The 16,638-nt window shown below is 43.4% G+C and overlaps 2 protein-coding genes across 2 annotated transcripts in view; both read left to right on the top strand.

The window, feature by feature from the left end:
* pgap1 (post-GPI attachment to proteins inositol deacylase 1) overlaps positions 1-3,430 on the top strand; it is a 189,298-nt gene extending 185,868 nt beyond the window's left edge. Inside the window, exons 29-31 of the mRNA XM_080198351.1 lie at positions 1,392-1,518; positions 2,389-2,522; positions 3,235-3,430. Coding sequence (XP_080054477.1) covers positions 1,392-1,518; positions 2,389-2,522; positions 3,235-3,420 — 447 coding nt within the window. The 3' untranslated portion in view covers positions 3,421-3,430. The remainder of the gene's footprint in view (positions 1-1,391; positions 1,519-2,388; positions 2,523-3,234) is intronic.
* A 9,686-nt stretch (positions 3,431-13,116) lies between these two features.
* The window catches only part of gtf3c3 (general transcription factor IIIC, polypeptide 3), a 62,158-nt gene continuing 58,636 nt past the window's right edge, over positions 13,117-16,638 (top strand). The window contains exon 1 of the mRNA XM_080198793.1: positions 13,117-13,231. Within this exon, the coding sequence (XP_080054919.1) occupies positions 13,133-13,231 (99 nt within the window). The 5' untranslated portion in view covers positions 13,117-13,132. The remainder of the gene's footprint in view (positions 13,232-16,638) is intronic.

Consider the following 16,638-nt stretch of genomic DNA (forward strand, 5'->3'; position numbering starts at 1 on the left):
AAAATGTGTAATAGAACGCAGTAGACAATAGAATGTGCAAGGCAATACCATATACAACTGAAGGGACCATTTCTGACTATTGTTGATGTAAGTCAGAACGACTCAATCGATGCGGCAAATGGGGATTAAGAAACAAGCGTCATGCAATCAGTTTTGCGTTTATGTTTCCTCTAGGAATGGCATGCTATTTTGTTTCAAGGACATTTTTATAGATTATGTGGACAGAGGAACCGCGTGGTTTCCCCTTTGTTACTTTTAATTAGCTCCTCTAACTTTGTCAAGTAGGACTGTCAGCCAGTCGAAGATCGTGCCTCAATTTGGATCATCACAAACAAACGCACCTTAAGCCTAAATTATTCTGTTATTTACGCAATTCATGTGCGATTGCATTCTAATTGATACTGGTTACTTAATTTTTCATTAGTGAAATGCAAATTTCAAGTGAGAAAATTAGGCCATTTCCACTCATTCGTAGGGATGTGGATGTCGCTGGTTGAGCCAGCATTTATTGCCCATCCTAATTGCCATTAAACTGAGTGACTTGCTCGGCCATTTCAGAGGGCGTTTAAGAGTCATTGCTGTGGGCCTGGAGTCATGTGTAGGCCAGGCCAGATAAAGACGGTAGATTTCCCTCCCTAAAGGACATTGGTGATGGTTTTTACACTAATGGACAATGATATCACGGTCACCGTTAGACTTTCAATTCCAGATTTTTATTGGATTCAGATTTCACCACCTGCCACGGTGGGATATTGCCCTGGGTTTCTGAGTTCCTAGTCCAGTGATAGTGTGGCATGGACAGTGTGTGAGCCCATAGATACTAGGACCGCAGCACAGCTACTCAGGGCATGGGAATGTGTAGAAATCTTCTACTTGCTTTTTACTAATAGTGATGGCAACATTTGGCTTAGGATGGTGGCTGCCGCGCCGACCATCCACCATTCCCTTGTACATTAAAATGAATGGGGTGAGGAAGGACTGCGGACTGACAGAAAAAAAAGCGGCAAACCCTCCCGTAAGTGTGAATATCTCAGGCTGCTTTACCATACAGTGATAATTATTGGTGCGATCGGCAAAAGAGAAATCAACAAAGATGCGGTTGGGACCCTTTCCCTCCAGCCCTGAGAAAATATTAATTTAAGAGTCGGTAGAGCTGGTAAAGATGTGTCGTTTTAAGACGAATACTAACTTTTTACACAGCGATATGAAGAGATAATCAAGGTCTCATTAAGGAAGAGTATTGGGAATCTGTTTTCAGAATGAGTCGATGTGGAGAGTCAGCATCGAAGTCAGTAATCCGATCACACACGGTTCTCACCACAATTTCCAAGGCGCAAACTACTAGCGGTTTTATTTGAGAATGTGACTGTATTTGTACTTCTACCTTACAGTCGTTGCCAAATCCAGTCGGTGCTACAGCTGAGCAGCAATGCCACTCAGAAAAGTGCCCAGCCCCGAAGGAGAGGTTCGAGGTCTCTTCGCGGAAGATCTCTCCACCTCCGAATGGATTCCTAAAAGGTACAGGACAATGCTCGGATGTAGAGAAATCAGCAATCTTACCTTCTCCCCACGCGTCTGTTATCTGGTTACCCTCCACCCCCCTCCCCGTCACTGTGGCTTTTTTTAGGTTTAAAACCTGAAAATTTCGGTTCGAAGTTAGCAGAGATTAAAAACTTGCAATTATAAACCACCTTTCGGAGCTTCAGAGCCGATTTTGAAATGTAATCAGTATTGTTTGCAATTCAGAATTTTCGGAGTGTTGGGAAATAAATGATGCGTTTTTAAACACTGTTCCAGGATCTTCACTTTTCGCCCAGTCTCACCCGGAAAGACAATACTTCCACAGTGCAATTAACCTGTATTTTTTTTATTGATTACGTCTTGCACGGAGACCCGAGCCTCGATTTTCACGCTTGGAAGTGAGAGAATGCTATCATCGGCCAAATTGACTCCGGTGCAGCCTGTAGATTTTATTAAATTTTGCCGAGTTTGGAAATAGCTATTAAACAGGCGCTAAATTTCAGATTGGGGAAATCTCCTATTTGGATTAATTTAGTTATCATATTTTATGCAGATACATAATCATTTCCGTTTTAAATAAAATTAGGGTTAGTTTATCCCCTGGAGTTTATCAAACCCATTGAAATATCATTAATCTGGCTACTAACGTCACTAACACCCACACAAAACACCACAGCTATAAAATAGAACTGGCTGCGGTATGTTACAGGCATTTCCAAGCCGTACAGCACTTGGTAGCGCTAACTCAACTCCTGCCTTGAGTATAAAGAGATTCTGTGAGTACAAAGATCTACCAACTTGTTGTATACTTATTTTACTTGAAATGTGTATGACCTAATCCTTCTGATTTTTCTCCCTAGTAACATCCACGCACTGCCATGCTCAAAGTACAGGTTTTTACTTTATGCCTAAGTATCTCCCTCGTGACTTTAGTCCACACAATTCCCTTGGAATCTAAAGATGCCTGGAAATCTTTGGAAAACCCAAGAAATAGGGAGCTGGTAAGACTTCAGTTTTGCATTAGTTTGATTGACCTAGATCCGTTTTTCGACTCGGTAAAGTGTGCAAGTGTTAGTTATGTTACTTTAAACACTTTTTGGGTCTGATTCACGATGGTTTATTTTGTTGGGTTAAAATAACTTTGCGTATCAAGACTGAGAATGTTTAATGTCGAATTATGCTCAGGATTATATTTTGTCAGATGATTTCGAGCTTTTAGAGAACATACACATAAAGGGTTTATCAGGTGTCACTATGAAAAATTCTTGAAACTTGCCATCTGATGAAGCGCCTCCTGCTAACTGGGAGATCAGTCTGTGGAAGGCAATCTGAGCTGTGTAGATTGATTAAATCACCCCAATAAGATCGAAGATTCGCAGACTGAGGTACGTCGGCTTCTGTTGTCAGTCTTATGTAATGGCAATGTGTCAGAGGGAGAATATTTCTGTTACAATATAATCCGCTGACTTGTTTTATTTTTACAAAGAGTGAACTTTGAGTTATCTATGTTACGGTGATGCATTGAAATCATGCAAACACCATGTACATAGAAACCTGCTATAAGGACACCATTCCCAGCCTCCTACGTGTAAATATGTCTCACCTACTCTATTGTACTGCAATTCGAGTAAGGTTCAGTTCATAATAAGACAACAGGCAAACTTGTGGACGTTCATTAACTTAAAGTGGAGCTTTGGTTCTTGTTCTCTCCAGTTTTTCCGAATACTTCAAGCTTATTTTTCCGGGAGAGGGCTTGATGTTGGGAAGATCTCGAAATCTCTCAGGTTGGACAACAAGAGACCATTCGCAGCAGCCGCTCATTACCCGGACCACGTCGCATCTGCCTTTTCTGACTATGAAGGCCAGAAAGATTCCTTTGCAGCGTTCTTGAAAGGATGACGAGAATGACAGCTAAAAACATTATTTCATACTCTCCGTAGTAGCCTAGAATTAACCGTGAATCAACTTCCCTCCACGGTCCATTCAGTCTCTTGCTTGTCATCTTTTCCTCGTTTCGTTTTTTTTATTTAAGCAACCATCCGCGTTTCGTGTAATACTTACCAGAGGCAATCATTCCTGTATGTTTAGATGCTATTTTGCTTTAATTCATGTCCCTTGATTTTGCTTCAAAGAGACACGTGATGCAAAGTGTGCATCCTTCCATTGTGACATTTCAGTGCAAGGAAGGCCTCAGTATTATCTGTCTGGCTGTACATAAATGTGAAGCAAAGCCAGGACAATGCAAATAAATGTATAAAATTATATCAATTTGGTCCTTGTCCTTTCTTGATCACGATTCTCTTTCATAGCACCTGACTGGATTGTGTTCCAAGGAAACAAGGCTCAAGATATTCACATCAGATTCAGTATCTTGGTGAAAAAATTTGGTGATGATATCAACACATATTGAGAGACTTCAGTTTCCAACAAGTTCAGACTGTTATAAGGAACTACGGATATCAGTTAAAATCTTCACACACAAAAAAAAAACAAGGGCCTCCTGGATGAAGTAATGATGCTGAAAATCCTTTAAGAATCAATGAGCTATTTCAAGGCAGCAGTGTCTTTTGGGTCTAGATGAATGTATTTAAATAGGCTAAAGGACCTTCCCTATCCATGACTATCTAACAATTATTTGATCTATAATAAAGTCAATTGAAAGAAGTAAAGAAGGGGCACTCCACTCATCCCTCAGACAAGGGGGCTCACCTTATGAAGGAAGGCTGAACAAATTGGGCCTCTCTTTTGGAGTTTGAAATAATAAGACGTGATCCTGAGGGATTGGATTGGAGGATGTTGCCACTCATTATAGACTTGAACCAGGGAGACAGTTTAAGACAGATGAGGATTTTTTTCTCTCCAAAGATCATTACTCTGTGGAATTCTCTTCCCCAGAGAGTAGTGGAGGCTGGGTCATTGAAGGCTTGTAAAGGTTTGTCTGGAGGCCTTTTGCCATTCTACCTGTCTGCCCTGTGCTACTAGCTGCTTTCTGCCTGACCTATGCAATATTTTTGGAAATAAAGACAACACATGCATCCATTGGAAGACCTTATTGGAGTCTATCCTGATGTCATATGCTCTAACCAGCTGATATGATACCAGGTTTGCAAATCAACTAGTGTCAATTTTTTGTTCACTTTCAAACAATGTACTATTTTGATATGTTTTTTGAAAATTATAGAACATAGAAAAACTACAACACAAACAAGCCCTTCGGCCCACAAGTGTGCCAAACATGCCCCTACCTACTAGGCTTACCTATAACCCTCTATCTTACTAAGTCCTATATACTTATCCAAAAGTCTCTTAAAAGACCCTATCAAATCCGCCTCCACCACCACTGCTGGCTGCCGAGTCCACGCACTCACCACCCTCTGAGTGAAAAACTTAGCCCTGACATCTCCTCTGCACGTTCTCCCCAGCACCCTAAACCTGTGTCCTCTTGTGGCAGCCATTTCAGCCCTGGGAAAAATCCTCTGAGAATCCACTCGATCAATACCTCTCAACATCTTATAAACATCTATCAGATCACCTCTCATCCTTCATCTCAAGGAGAAAAGTCCGAGCTCTCTCAACCTATCCTCATAAGGTATGCCACCTAATCCAGGCAACATCCTTGTAAATCTCTTCTGCACCCTTTCAATGGCTTCCACATCCTTTCTGTAATGAGGCGACCAGAACTGAGCACAGTACTCCAAGTGGGGCCTGACTAGAGTCTTATACAGCTGCAGCATTATCTCCCGACTCCTAAACTCAATTCCTCGATTGATGAAGGCCAGTACACCATACACCTTCTTTACCACATCCTCCACCTGCAAAGCTGATTTGAGCGTCCTATGAACCCGGACCCTAAGATCCTTCTGATCTTCCACACTGTCAAGAGTCTTACCCTTAACATTATATTCCGTCATCCCATTTGACCTGCCAAAATGAATCACCACAGACTTATTTGGGTTGAAGTCCATCTACCACTTCTCCGCCCAGTCTTGCATCCTGTCCATGTCTCATTGCAACCTCTGACATCCCTCCAAACTATCCACACCTCTAATCTTCGTGTCATCGGCAAACTTACCAACCCATCCCTCCAATTCCTCATCCAGGTCATTTATAAAAATCACAAAGAACAAGGGCCCCAGAACAGATCCCTGGGGCACTCCACTGGTGACCGACCTCCATGTAGAAAAAGACCCATCTTTTCTTATATTTTACATAGTAAACAAACACAGATACAGATACACACAGTGCTCGTGTGTACATTCCAATGTGACTGGGCACAGGACTCCCTGTGGCCAGGGTACAAGTTCCTGGTACTCCCAGCACCCACACCACCCAAGTCTGATCTAATTGCACCGGTAATGATGGTAGTAATATAAAAACAAAAAAGCAGAGGAATGTCACTGGAGAAGCAACTGAGCACCCAAACAGCGTAGGCTACAAACTAGCGAGCAGAGAAAAGAAAGAGAGAGAAGAAAGAGAGTGAGAGGGAAAAGAGAAAGGTTCTCGTGTTGGTCCCCACACCTCAGCAGCATGGGCGGGTGTACTTGGGTAAAGGGCCAGGGCGCGACTAACAATTGGGGGATGGGTGGTTCTGTGGGAGCACCCGGGGTCCTGGGGCCATTGGGTATCTACTCACCTGACTCCAACTACAGCATCCCAACATGCCCCATAAATGGTTGCCAGATCTTATAGAACTTAGCATGCACCTTGTGTTCTCCAGCTTAATGGTATCTACCACCTCCTTCACCCACTATGTGTGTGTCGGGGGTGCTCCTGATTTCGACCTAAACAGAATTAGTCATTTTGCCAGGAGTGTACTGAAAGCTATAAAATCCGCTTGGAATTACAGCAGCAGCGGATTTGAAGGCATGACACCAAACAGGGCAGTCGGGGGGGAGTGCACTTATGTCCTGATCTAGAGTTGCCACAATCATCTCAAATATCAACGACCAGTAGTTAAACAGTGATGGGCAAGCCCAGAACATATGTAAGAGTGTGGTGGGAGCCTGCTGGCACTGTTCACAAATGGGGCCTGGGTACATTCTAGAGTCTAACCCTAGTTGGATATGCTGTGTGAAAGAGTTTACATTGTATCACACCCAACTGGGCACATATTGAGGAGGAGTGTACTCGATGCAACACCATGGCCCAATCCTCCTCCGAGAACTCCTACCCCAGATCTCATTCCTTTAAGGAGTTAACCTCTGACAGAGAGTTTTGTTGGGACAGAATTTGAGAATAAAGAACAGAAATGATACCATGCATAATAAAAAAGGCACTAAGAAGATGTCAAGGAAGGCACGAGGTGGGAGTGTTGGAAATTAAGGGTCGCACAAAGTCTCGAATTTGTAAATATCTGAAAACGTGCATTGCAGGTAAAGCAAACTAATCCACCACCTGCTGGAATAATGCAAACATGCCATCTACATACAAGACCTGGAATGTTCTGATCCCATGCTTGACCCATATGTTGAAAGCACATCCAAAGCAGATGGAGGAAAAAAATGGCCGATACTGGGGAGGCCAGCGACCAGGTCTGAAACCCAAAGTGGTGTCTAAATTGCGTCCAAATTCTAAAAGTTGACTTGACAAGTGCACTCCTAATATACTGGGAGGAGGGAAAATTTACTGGGGAACATATCAAAGCAGCCAAGGAAGACAGAGCACAGGAGAAGGATTTTAATTGCAGCCAACAAGGAACCTTCTATTCCCTCTCTGCACCCAACACACTACTGCCATCATATTGGCAGCCCAATAATAAATTAGAAAATTGGGCAACCCCATAGCCCCTTTAGGGCTCTGCAAGACTGTTCTCTTGTTTCAGACAAAGCTTGAAATGAGTCAATCAAGTTTGTAAAAAAAGGATTTGGGGATGAATACTGGGATACACAGAAAGATATAAAAGTTAGGTAGTACGTTCATCTTCACCGCATTGATACAGCCCGCTACTGATAACGGGAAGGTGGACCAACATTTGAGGTCCTGTTTCGTTCGTGCCATGAGTGGAGCAAAGTTAGTTCCAAATAGCCCACTAAATTTGCTGGTCACTTGCACTCCCAAGTAAGTAAACTGCCTGGTGACAATCTTGAAAAGCTGGGTGTGGAGCGGGAGACTACAAGCCATTGCATTCAAATGAAGGAGTTCACTTTTATTCAAATTAAGCTTGTATCCCAAAATACAACCAAACCTCTCTAGTATAGATAAAACTTCATGAATCGAGTTGGATGGGTCGCTGACATACAATAGCAGGTCATCCACATGCAGCGATACTCTCTGCTCAATTCCCTCCTGACCAATCCCCACCACTCATTTACTGTTGCGGAAAGCTGCAGCAAGAGGTTCAATAGCAATGGCAAATAACAGTGGGGGGGGGCACCCTTGCCTAGTGCTCTGGGACAAAAGGAAAAAAGCTGAATGCACATTGTTTGTCTGGACTGAGGCTAGCGGGGTGGAGTACAGTATCTTGATCCAGGAGGTGAGCTTTGGACCGAACCTAAAACTCCTGAGAGCATAAAATAAATAAAATTCCATTCCACCCGATCAAACTCTTTTTCAGCGTCCAGCAAGATTAACATCATCCAGCAAGATTAACATCTCCGGTAGCTTGGAGGTGGCAGGCGTATACACAATATTAAACAGCTGCCGAATATTCGAGTACATATGTCTATTCTTAATGAACTCAGTCTGGTCAGGCAACATGATAGTGGCCAGAACGTCCTGCAAGCAAAAGGCCAGACTCTTAGAGACCAGTTTGAGATCCACATTCAGCAGTGAGATCAGTCTATAAAAACTGCAGATTTGCGAGTTCTTATTCTTTTTAAAGATAAGCAAACTTGTTGCTTGCCTCAAAGTCTGCGGGAGAGAACAATTTTCATATGATTCATTGATCATTCGCAGTAGCAGGAGAGCCAACCTATCCATGAATATTTTGTAGAATTTGATGGACTATCCATCTGGTCCCGAACATTTCCCACTCAGCATTGTTCTGGCCACTCGAACAATTTCTTCAACATCTAGATAAAAGCAAATTACTGTGGATGCTGGAATCTGACACAAAAAGAAACCACAATTTCAGATGATTTGTTCTACCCCACCGCGACCCTTTTGTTTCCATCCTATTTTACTTAATTTTTTACTGTCCTCTGCCTTTTATTCCTTTATTGTCTTTCTTCATTTTTCTTCCCTCCCACTCTTTCCCCATACTTTATCCTCCTTCCCTTACGTTTTCTGCCCCTTTGCTTCCCCTTTTCTAAATTTAACTCTGTCCCATCCATCTTCTCCCCTTCCCCAATATCTTCATTTTAGCTTCTCTGCCGTTTGGCCATTCACACCTTTTATTCTTTTGTGGACAGGCATTAGCAGTCTTTTCCCCTGATTCCTGTGGTTATGACTCAACTTTCATTCCCTCATAGTTATCTCCCACTTTCTATGCCTTATAGTTTTGACAAAGGGTCATCTGGTCTCAAAATGTCAGCTCTTTTCTCTCCTTACAGATGTTGCCATACCTGCTGAGATTTTCCAGCATTTTCTCTTTTAATTTCTTCAGCATTGATTGGTTTCTCCAATGTGGCCTCTCCTATGTCCACCATGGGGAGATTCAGTGCCCCAAAGAACTCCTGAACGTCCGCCTCACTGGCGATAGTCTCTGAGGTTGAGTAGAGGTCCCTAAACAGTTCATTTATTCACTGTGGATCAGTGGGAGACCCCATTTGGAGTCTGCATTTGTGGTAGTAGACTTTTGGTGCAGAATTGGTGCAGCTGATGAGCTAGTAGCTTGCTTGCCTTGTCCCCAGGCTCATTGTGTGTACACTTAGAATTGTCACAACACCAGGTTAAAGTCCAACAGGTTTATTTGACAGTACAACGTTTTGGAGTCTCAGGCTCCTTCATCAGGTGAGTGAAGAGTTGTGTTCACATACAGGGCATATACAGACACAAACTCAATTTACAAGATAATGGTTGGAATGCGAGTCTTTACAGGTCATCAAGTCTTAAAGTTACAGGCAATGTGAGCATCCAGCTGGCAGGAAGGAATCTAAGAATAACTCTTGCAACTAGACTTTTGAAGTTCTCTCTTTGGAACTGCATTCCAGGTATGTTTAAAGCTTGCTTGGTGTACATTAACCTCTCTCCAGACCTCAACAAACAGCAGATTTCAAGAAGGATCTTGCCACCTGTGGATCATGCTTCCTCTCACACCAGTGCCATTTTTGATTCCAACAACATACTTTAAGCTGAAAGATGGCTGTGTAGTAGCATCCTTTAAAGGGGCAGGCACCCAATATGCAGGTAAGGTAATAAGTTGGAACTTTTTCTATCACAAAGTATTCAAAGTACTTTGCAATATTTTTGATGGTGTTTTGGTGAGGTCCTGGATTTTCCAGAGAATATTTCCACATCCTCACAGGGGTGGGGCAGAGGACGAGCTGAGCTGTGGACACAAAGGAGTCCTCTGCAGCAGTAGTTGACTGTCACCTTGCCCTAGGATAAACTAGCAAACAAACCACATTTTACCCCTTGTCTGGCCTTCATGTCCATGGACTCATCATGTGCTGATTCTAATTCTGTACTAGCGGCTGAGGTAAGTACAGTCCCAATATTTGAGTGGGTAGTTGTGAGTGTGAAATCAAGTGAAAGCGCCTCTTCATTACAGCTATGTTGAGGTTTTTTCCCTCCCTCATGGGGCCCTCTGACTGGGCAAGTCATAGTTCCTGGATATCTGAAAATAGGAGAAGGTTAGGGCAGCATGGTGGCACAGTGGTTAGCACTGCAGCCTCACAGAGCCATAGATTCGGGTTTGACTCCTGGCTTGGATCACTGTCTGTGTGGAAGTTGCACGTTCTCCCTGTGGGTTTCCTCCAACAGTCCAAAGATGTGCGGTTAGGTGGATTGGCTATGCTAAATTGCCCCTTACTGTCAGGGGGACTAGTTAGGGTAAATGCATGGGGTTGTGGGGATTAGGGCTTGGGTGGGACTGTGGTCAGTGCAAACTCGATGGGTCGAACAGCCTACTTCTGTACTGTAGGGATTCTATTCTAAGGTTGGTATGTGAAGTAGGTTAGAAACTACCTACTAAGAGGTCCATGGTCAGACTGTCTGCACCTTGTCCATTGTGTCAGATAGTAGGATCAGGGTGTGCAGTGAATTAAGGGGCACAGGAACATCTTCAATGTTCTCAATGATTCCCAATGCCAAAAGTCTGTCTCAGCCTTTTGATTCTGAGAGATATCTCCTCCATAGCACTCAGATGGTGCTGGAGTCCTTGTCTGCAACAACTCTGCTCTGCTCCTTTCCACCTGTTATTTCCCCCTCTATGTTCTGCAAAGTACCTTCCACAGATGAATAGTTGGAGACAGTGAAAGGTAGTGTGAGACTGGCAGTATTGATACATGTGTGAAGGTGAGGTGGTGTATCTGGATGTTACACATGAGTCCAGAGTATCTGTAAGTGTTACTGGGGATTGTTGGGTGTGATGCATTAAGCATATGGATGTTGGTGCTGTAGGAAATGTGACCTGAGGATGCATTCACTAATTGATCGGCTGCATGAGGTCATAAAAGCTTTCGTGCCATTGTTGCCAGGTACTCCATACAGACCCTGGGAGTTTACCTTCCTGGTCACCTGCTCACATTCCATTTGAGGGGTCCTTGAGAATCTCCTGCCACCCCATCCTCCACCACAAGGACCAGGATAAACTTAATTGAAGATGTGACAAGCAGTGTGGATAAAGGGGAACCAGGAGATTTTGTGTAATGGGATTCCAAAAGGCATTCAATAATTTGCCGCACAAAAGGTTACTTTGGGATACCCTAAGATTATGGAGGGCTCAATATAAATTTTGATTGTTTTTCCCTCAGGACATTTTGGCAATGACAATAAATGTATTCTATCACCAACATCTAAAGAACAAATTCAGAGAAAAAATAAATTGTACAAGACTCTTCAGGTGTACCTATGCAATCCACTATCTGAATCAATCTATTAAAGATTTCTGACATTTTCAGTCTGTCATTAAGTTTAGTAGTTTTGAAGAAATAAGAATGTAAGAACGTAAGAACGAGGAGCAGGAGTAGTCCATCTGGCCCCTCGAGCCTTCTCCGCCATTCAATAAGATCATGACTGATCTTTCCGTGGACTCAGCTCCACTTACCACCCAATCACCATAACTCTTAATTCCTTTACTGTTAAAAAATTTATATATCCTTGCCTTAAAAACATTCAATGAGGTAGCCTCAACTGCTTCACTGGGCAGGGAATTCCACAGATTCACAACGCTTTGTGTGAAGAAGTTCCTCCTCAATTTAGTCCTAAATCTACTTCCTCTTATTTTGAGACCAAGCCCCCTTATTCTAATTTCACTTGCTAATGGAAACAACTTCCCTGCTTCTATCTTATCTATTCCCTTCATAATCTTATATGTTTGAATAAGATCTCCCCTCATTCTTCTGAATTCCAATGAGTATAGCCTCAGTCTATTCAGTCTCTCCTCATAAGCCAACCCTCTCAAGTTTGGAATCAACCTCGTGAATCTCCTCTGCACCCCCTCCTGTGCCAGTATATCCTTTCTCAAGTAAGGAGACCAAAACTGTACACAGTACTCCAGGTGTGGCCTCACCAGCAGCTTATACAGCTGCAACATTATCTCGCTGTTTTTAAACTCCATCCCTTGAGCAATGAAGGACAAAATTCTATTTGCCACCTTAATTACCTGCTGCACCCAGAACACCCAGCTTCCTCTGCACAGCACCATGCTGCAATTTTTTTATCATTTAAAAAATAGTCCATTTTGCTGTTATTCCTACCAAAATGAATGACCTCACATTTACAACATCATACTCCATCTGCCAGACCCTCGCCCATCCACTTAAGACTATCTATATCCCTTTGCAGACTTTTAGTGTTCTCTGCACACTTTGCTTGGCAACTCATCTTAGTGTCATCTGCAAATTTTGACACAGTACATTTGGTCTCCACTCCAAATCATCTATTTAAATCATAAAGAATTGCAGTCCCAACACTGATCCCTGAGGCACACCATTAGTCACTGATCGCCAACCAGAAAAACACCCATTTACCCCAACTCTTTGCTTTCTGTTAGTTAACCAAACCTCTATCCATGCCAATACATTACCCGTAACACTGTGTACCTTTATCTTATGTTACAGTCTTTGGTGCGGCACCTTGTCAAATGCCTTCTGGAAATCCAGAAACACCACATTCACAGGTTCCCCATTGCCCATGTGATGAATTCCACCAAATTAGTCAAACATGACCTTCCCTTCATGAACCCATGCCAGAATGGCAGAATGAATTGTAACAGGAACAGCTCAACAGTTCAATCAGTCCCAGCTCATGTTAAATTATCAAAAAGCTAACAATTATAAACTCATTTACAAATTTATTTCAGTAGTGACAATGAAGTTATGTGGAGCATGTGGTGATTAAATTAAATTGAATCAAAGTAGGATTTGTTGGGTGAGAGATCAGAACCTGGCAGGGCTGGAGGAGATCATTGTGCCCCCGGAACGAATTCGCGGCGCCGGAATTCCACCGGACTCTTTAAATGAACGAGCCAAACCAACCTGTCCCTCTCTGTAATCTGTCCGGCTCCGACATGTCTGGCTTTAGTCCGGAGCTTATCGACTATTTGGAGGGAAAGATCTCGTTCGAGGAGTTTGAACGGCTCCGTGAAGAGCGGAAAGCCTCAGAGCGGGTGAGACGGATTCCAGTGTCTTTCAGGCCCCGGGAATTTGAAGCATTTTTGCGATGCGGACGGGGGCAGCAAGATCCCAGAAAATGCAGCGAAGCAAATGATCCGTTTCTGCACAAGGAGTAAAGTAAAAATATTTAACGAGTTAGGAACAACACCTATGCAGAAAAATGACAAGTTGAAAGTTTCAAACACTGCCCTTTGCTTATCACAGCCCCAAATTAACCATAGGATTATAAGGTATAGGAACAGAATTAGGCCACTCGGCCAATGGAGTCTGCTCTGCCATTCAATTATGGCTGATATTTTTCTCCTCTCAGTTCTCCTGTCTTTTCCCCATAACCCCTGACCCCCTTATTAATCAAGAACCTATCTATCTCTGTCTAAGACACTCAATGAACTGACCTCCACAGCCTTCTGCGGCAAAGAGTTCTACAGATTCACCACTCTCCAGCTGAATAAATGCCTCCTCATCTCGAAAAAATCATCCCCTTAGCCTGAGGTTGTGCCCTCTGCTTCAAGTTTCTTTTTCTACTTGTGGAAACATATTCTCATGTCCACTCTATCCAGGCCTCACAGTATCCTGCAAGTTTCAAGCTGATCCCCGTTCCTAAACTCTTGAGTACAGACCCAGAGTCCTCAATCGTTCCACGTACGACAAGCTCTTCATTCCAGGGATCGTTCTTGTGAACTTCATCTGAACCCTTCCCGAGGCCAACACGTCCTTCCTTATATATGGGGCCCAAAACTGCTCTTAAAACTCCAAATGGGGTCTGACCAGAGCCATACGCAGCCTCAGAAGTACATCCCTACTCTTGTATTCTTGCCCTCTCGACATGGATGCCAGCATTGTATTTGCCTTCCTAACTGCCGACTGAACCCTAAGAGAATCTTGAACACGGACTCCCAAGCTTTCCTAAGCATTTTCCCATTTAGAAAATAGTCTGTGCGTCCATTCCTCCTTGCTAAGTGTATAAGCTCATACTTTTCACATTGTATTTCATCTGCCACTTCTTTGCCCACTCTCCTAACCTGTCCATGTCCTTCTGCAGCCCCTGCTTCCTGAATACTGCCTGCCCCTTTACATATCTTTGTATCATCTGCAAACTTAGCAACAGTTTCTGCAGTTCCTTCCTCCAAATTGTGAATGTACATTGTGTGAAGTTGTGGTCCCACTGGTCACTGGCTGACCCGTTTATCCCCACTCTCTGCCTTCTGTGAGTCACAGTAAGAAGTCTCACAATGCCAGGTTAAAGTCCAGCAGGTTTATTTGGTAGCAAAGCCACAAGCTTTCAGAGCACTGCTCCTTCATCAGGTGCGTGAGAGTTCTGTTCACAAACAGGGCATATAAAGACACAAACTTAATTTACAGAATAATGATTGAAATGTGAGCCTTTACAGCTAATCAAGTCTTAAAGGTATAGACAATGTGAGTGGAGAGAGCGTTAAGCACAGGTTAAAGAGATGTGTATTGTCTCTAGCCAGGACAGTTAGTGAGATTTGGCAAGTCGTGGGGGTTACAAATGGTGTGACGTGAACCCAAGATCCCGGTTGAGGCCATCCTCATGTGTGCGGAACTTGGCTATCAGTCTCTGCTCAGACTTTGTGCTGTCACGTGTCATGAAGACTGCCTTAGAGAACGCTGACCCGAAGATCAGAGGCCGAATGCCTGGCAAACACTTCAGCAGTGTTTGCTGAAGTGTTTGCCAACAGGAAGAACATAAGAACAAGAGAACAGTCTTGCCTGGTGATTGTAGAGTGGTGTTCATTCATCCGTTGTCATAGCGTCTGCATGGTCTCCCCAGTGTACCATGCCTCGGAACATCCTTTCCTGCAGCGTCTCAGGTTGACAACATTGGCTGAGTTGCAAGAGTATGTACCGTGTACCTGGTGTATGGTGTTTTCATGTGAGATGATGGCATTTCTGCCAGTCAGCCAATCCTCTATTCATGCCAGGATCTTAACCTTAACACCATGAGCTTTTAACTTATTTAACAGTCTCCTATGCGGCACCTTGTCAAAGGTCTTCTGGAAATCTAAATAAATCACATCCACTGGTTCTCCTTTATCTAGTTTCCTTGTTACCTCCTCAAAGAACTCTTAACGGATTTGTCAGACACGATCTCCCCTTGACAAAGCCATGCTGACTCGGTCCTACTTTTTCATGCACTTCCAAGTACTCTGCGATCTCATCTTTAATAATGGATTCTAAAATCTTGCCAATGACCGAAATCAGGCTAACTGACCTATAATTTCCCATTTGCTGCCTCCTTTCCTTCTGGGCGGCATGGTAGCACAGTGGTTAGCACTGCTGCTTCACAGCTCCAGGGACCTGGGTTCGATTCCTGGCTTGGGTCACTGTCTATGTAGAGTTTGCACATTCTCCTCATGTCTGCGTGGGTTTCCTCCCACATTCCAAAGATGTGTGGGTTAAGTTGATTGGCCATGCTAAAAATTGCCCTTTGTGTCCTGAGATGCGTAGGTTAGAGAGATAAGTGGGTAAATATGTAGGGATATGGGAGTAGGGCCTGGGTGGGATTGTGGTCGGTGCAGACTCGATGGGCCGAAGGGCCTGTTTCTGTACTGTAGGGTTTCTATGATTTTTATGATAAACAGCAGTGTTACATTAGCTACTTTCCAGTCCTCTGATACCCCCACTGACTCCAGTGATTCCTGAAAGAACACTAGCAATGCTTCCACAATTTCCTCAGCTATCTCTTTTAGAACCCTGGGGTGTAATCTATCTGGTGCAGGTGATTTATCCACCATCAGACCTTTCAGTTTCCCCAGAACCTTCTCCTTGATGATGGCTATCACACTCACCTGTGCCTCCGACTCTCCTGGAGCTCAACCATCCCACTGGTGCCTTCCATGGTTAAAACTGATGCAAAGTAACTCCCCATCTCTTCATTCCCCAAACTAAAGCACCCATGGGTGCAGAGTTTCTAGTTTAAGCTCTCACGATTGAGAGTTAAAGAATCTTTCAGTACTCATGCCAGCTTAGATTATGTGCGAAATTACTGGCCTTGAATCCACAACTCCCTGATTCAGAGTTTAAGTTTATTTATTACTGTCACAAGTAAATTTACATTTACACCGTGATGAAGTTGCTGTGAAAATCCTCTAGATTCAGAGGTGAGTATGTTACTGGAGACAGGCACTGGAGTCAGATATTGAACCGCCAGACATGTAGCCTCTGCCAGACACCAACTCCATGAGATATCCCAGCTCAGTACACACAGCTTTTTGTGTGTACTGTGATTTGATTTATTATTGTCACATGTACTAGCATTCACTGGAAAGTATTCTTCCTTGCGTGCGATACAGACAAAAGAGAAGGAAACAGAAAGAAAGTACTGTTACAGTTAGAGCTAGGGAATAGAGAAAGATCAACTTAATGCAAGGTAAAT

The sequence above is a fragment of the Carcharhinus amblyrhynchos genome, chromosome 11 (assembly GCF_965287045.1).
Source record: "Carcharhinus amblyrhynchos chromosome 11, sCarAmb.v2.hapA, whole genome shotgun sequence".
Classification (NCBI taxonomy): Eukaryota; Metazoa; Chordata; class Chondrichthyes; order Carcharhiniformes; family Carcharhinidae; genus Carcharhinus; species Carcharhinus amblyrhynchos.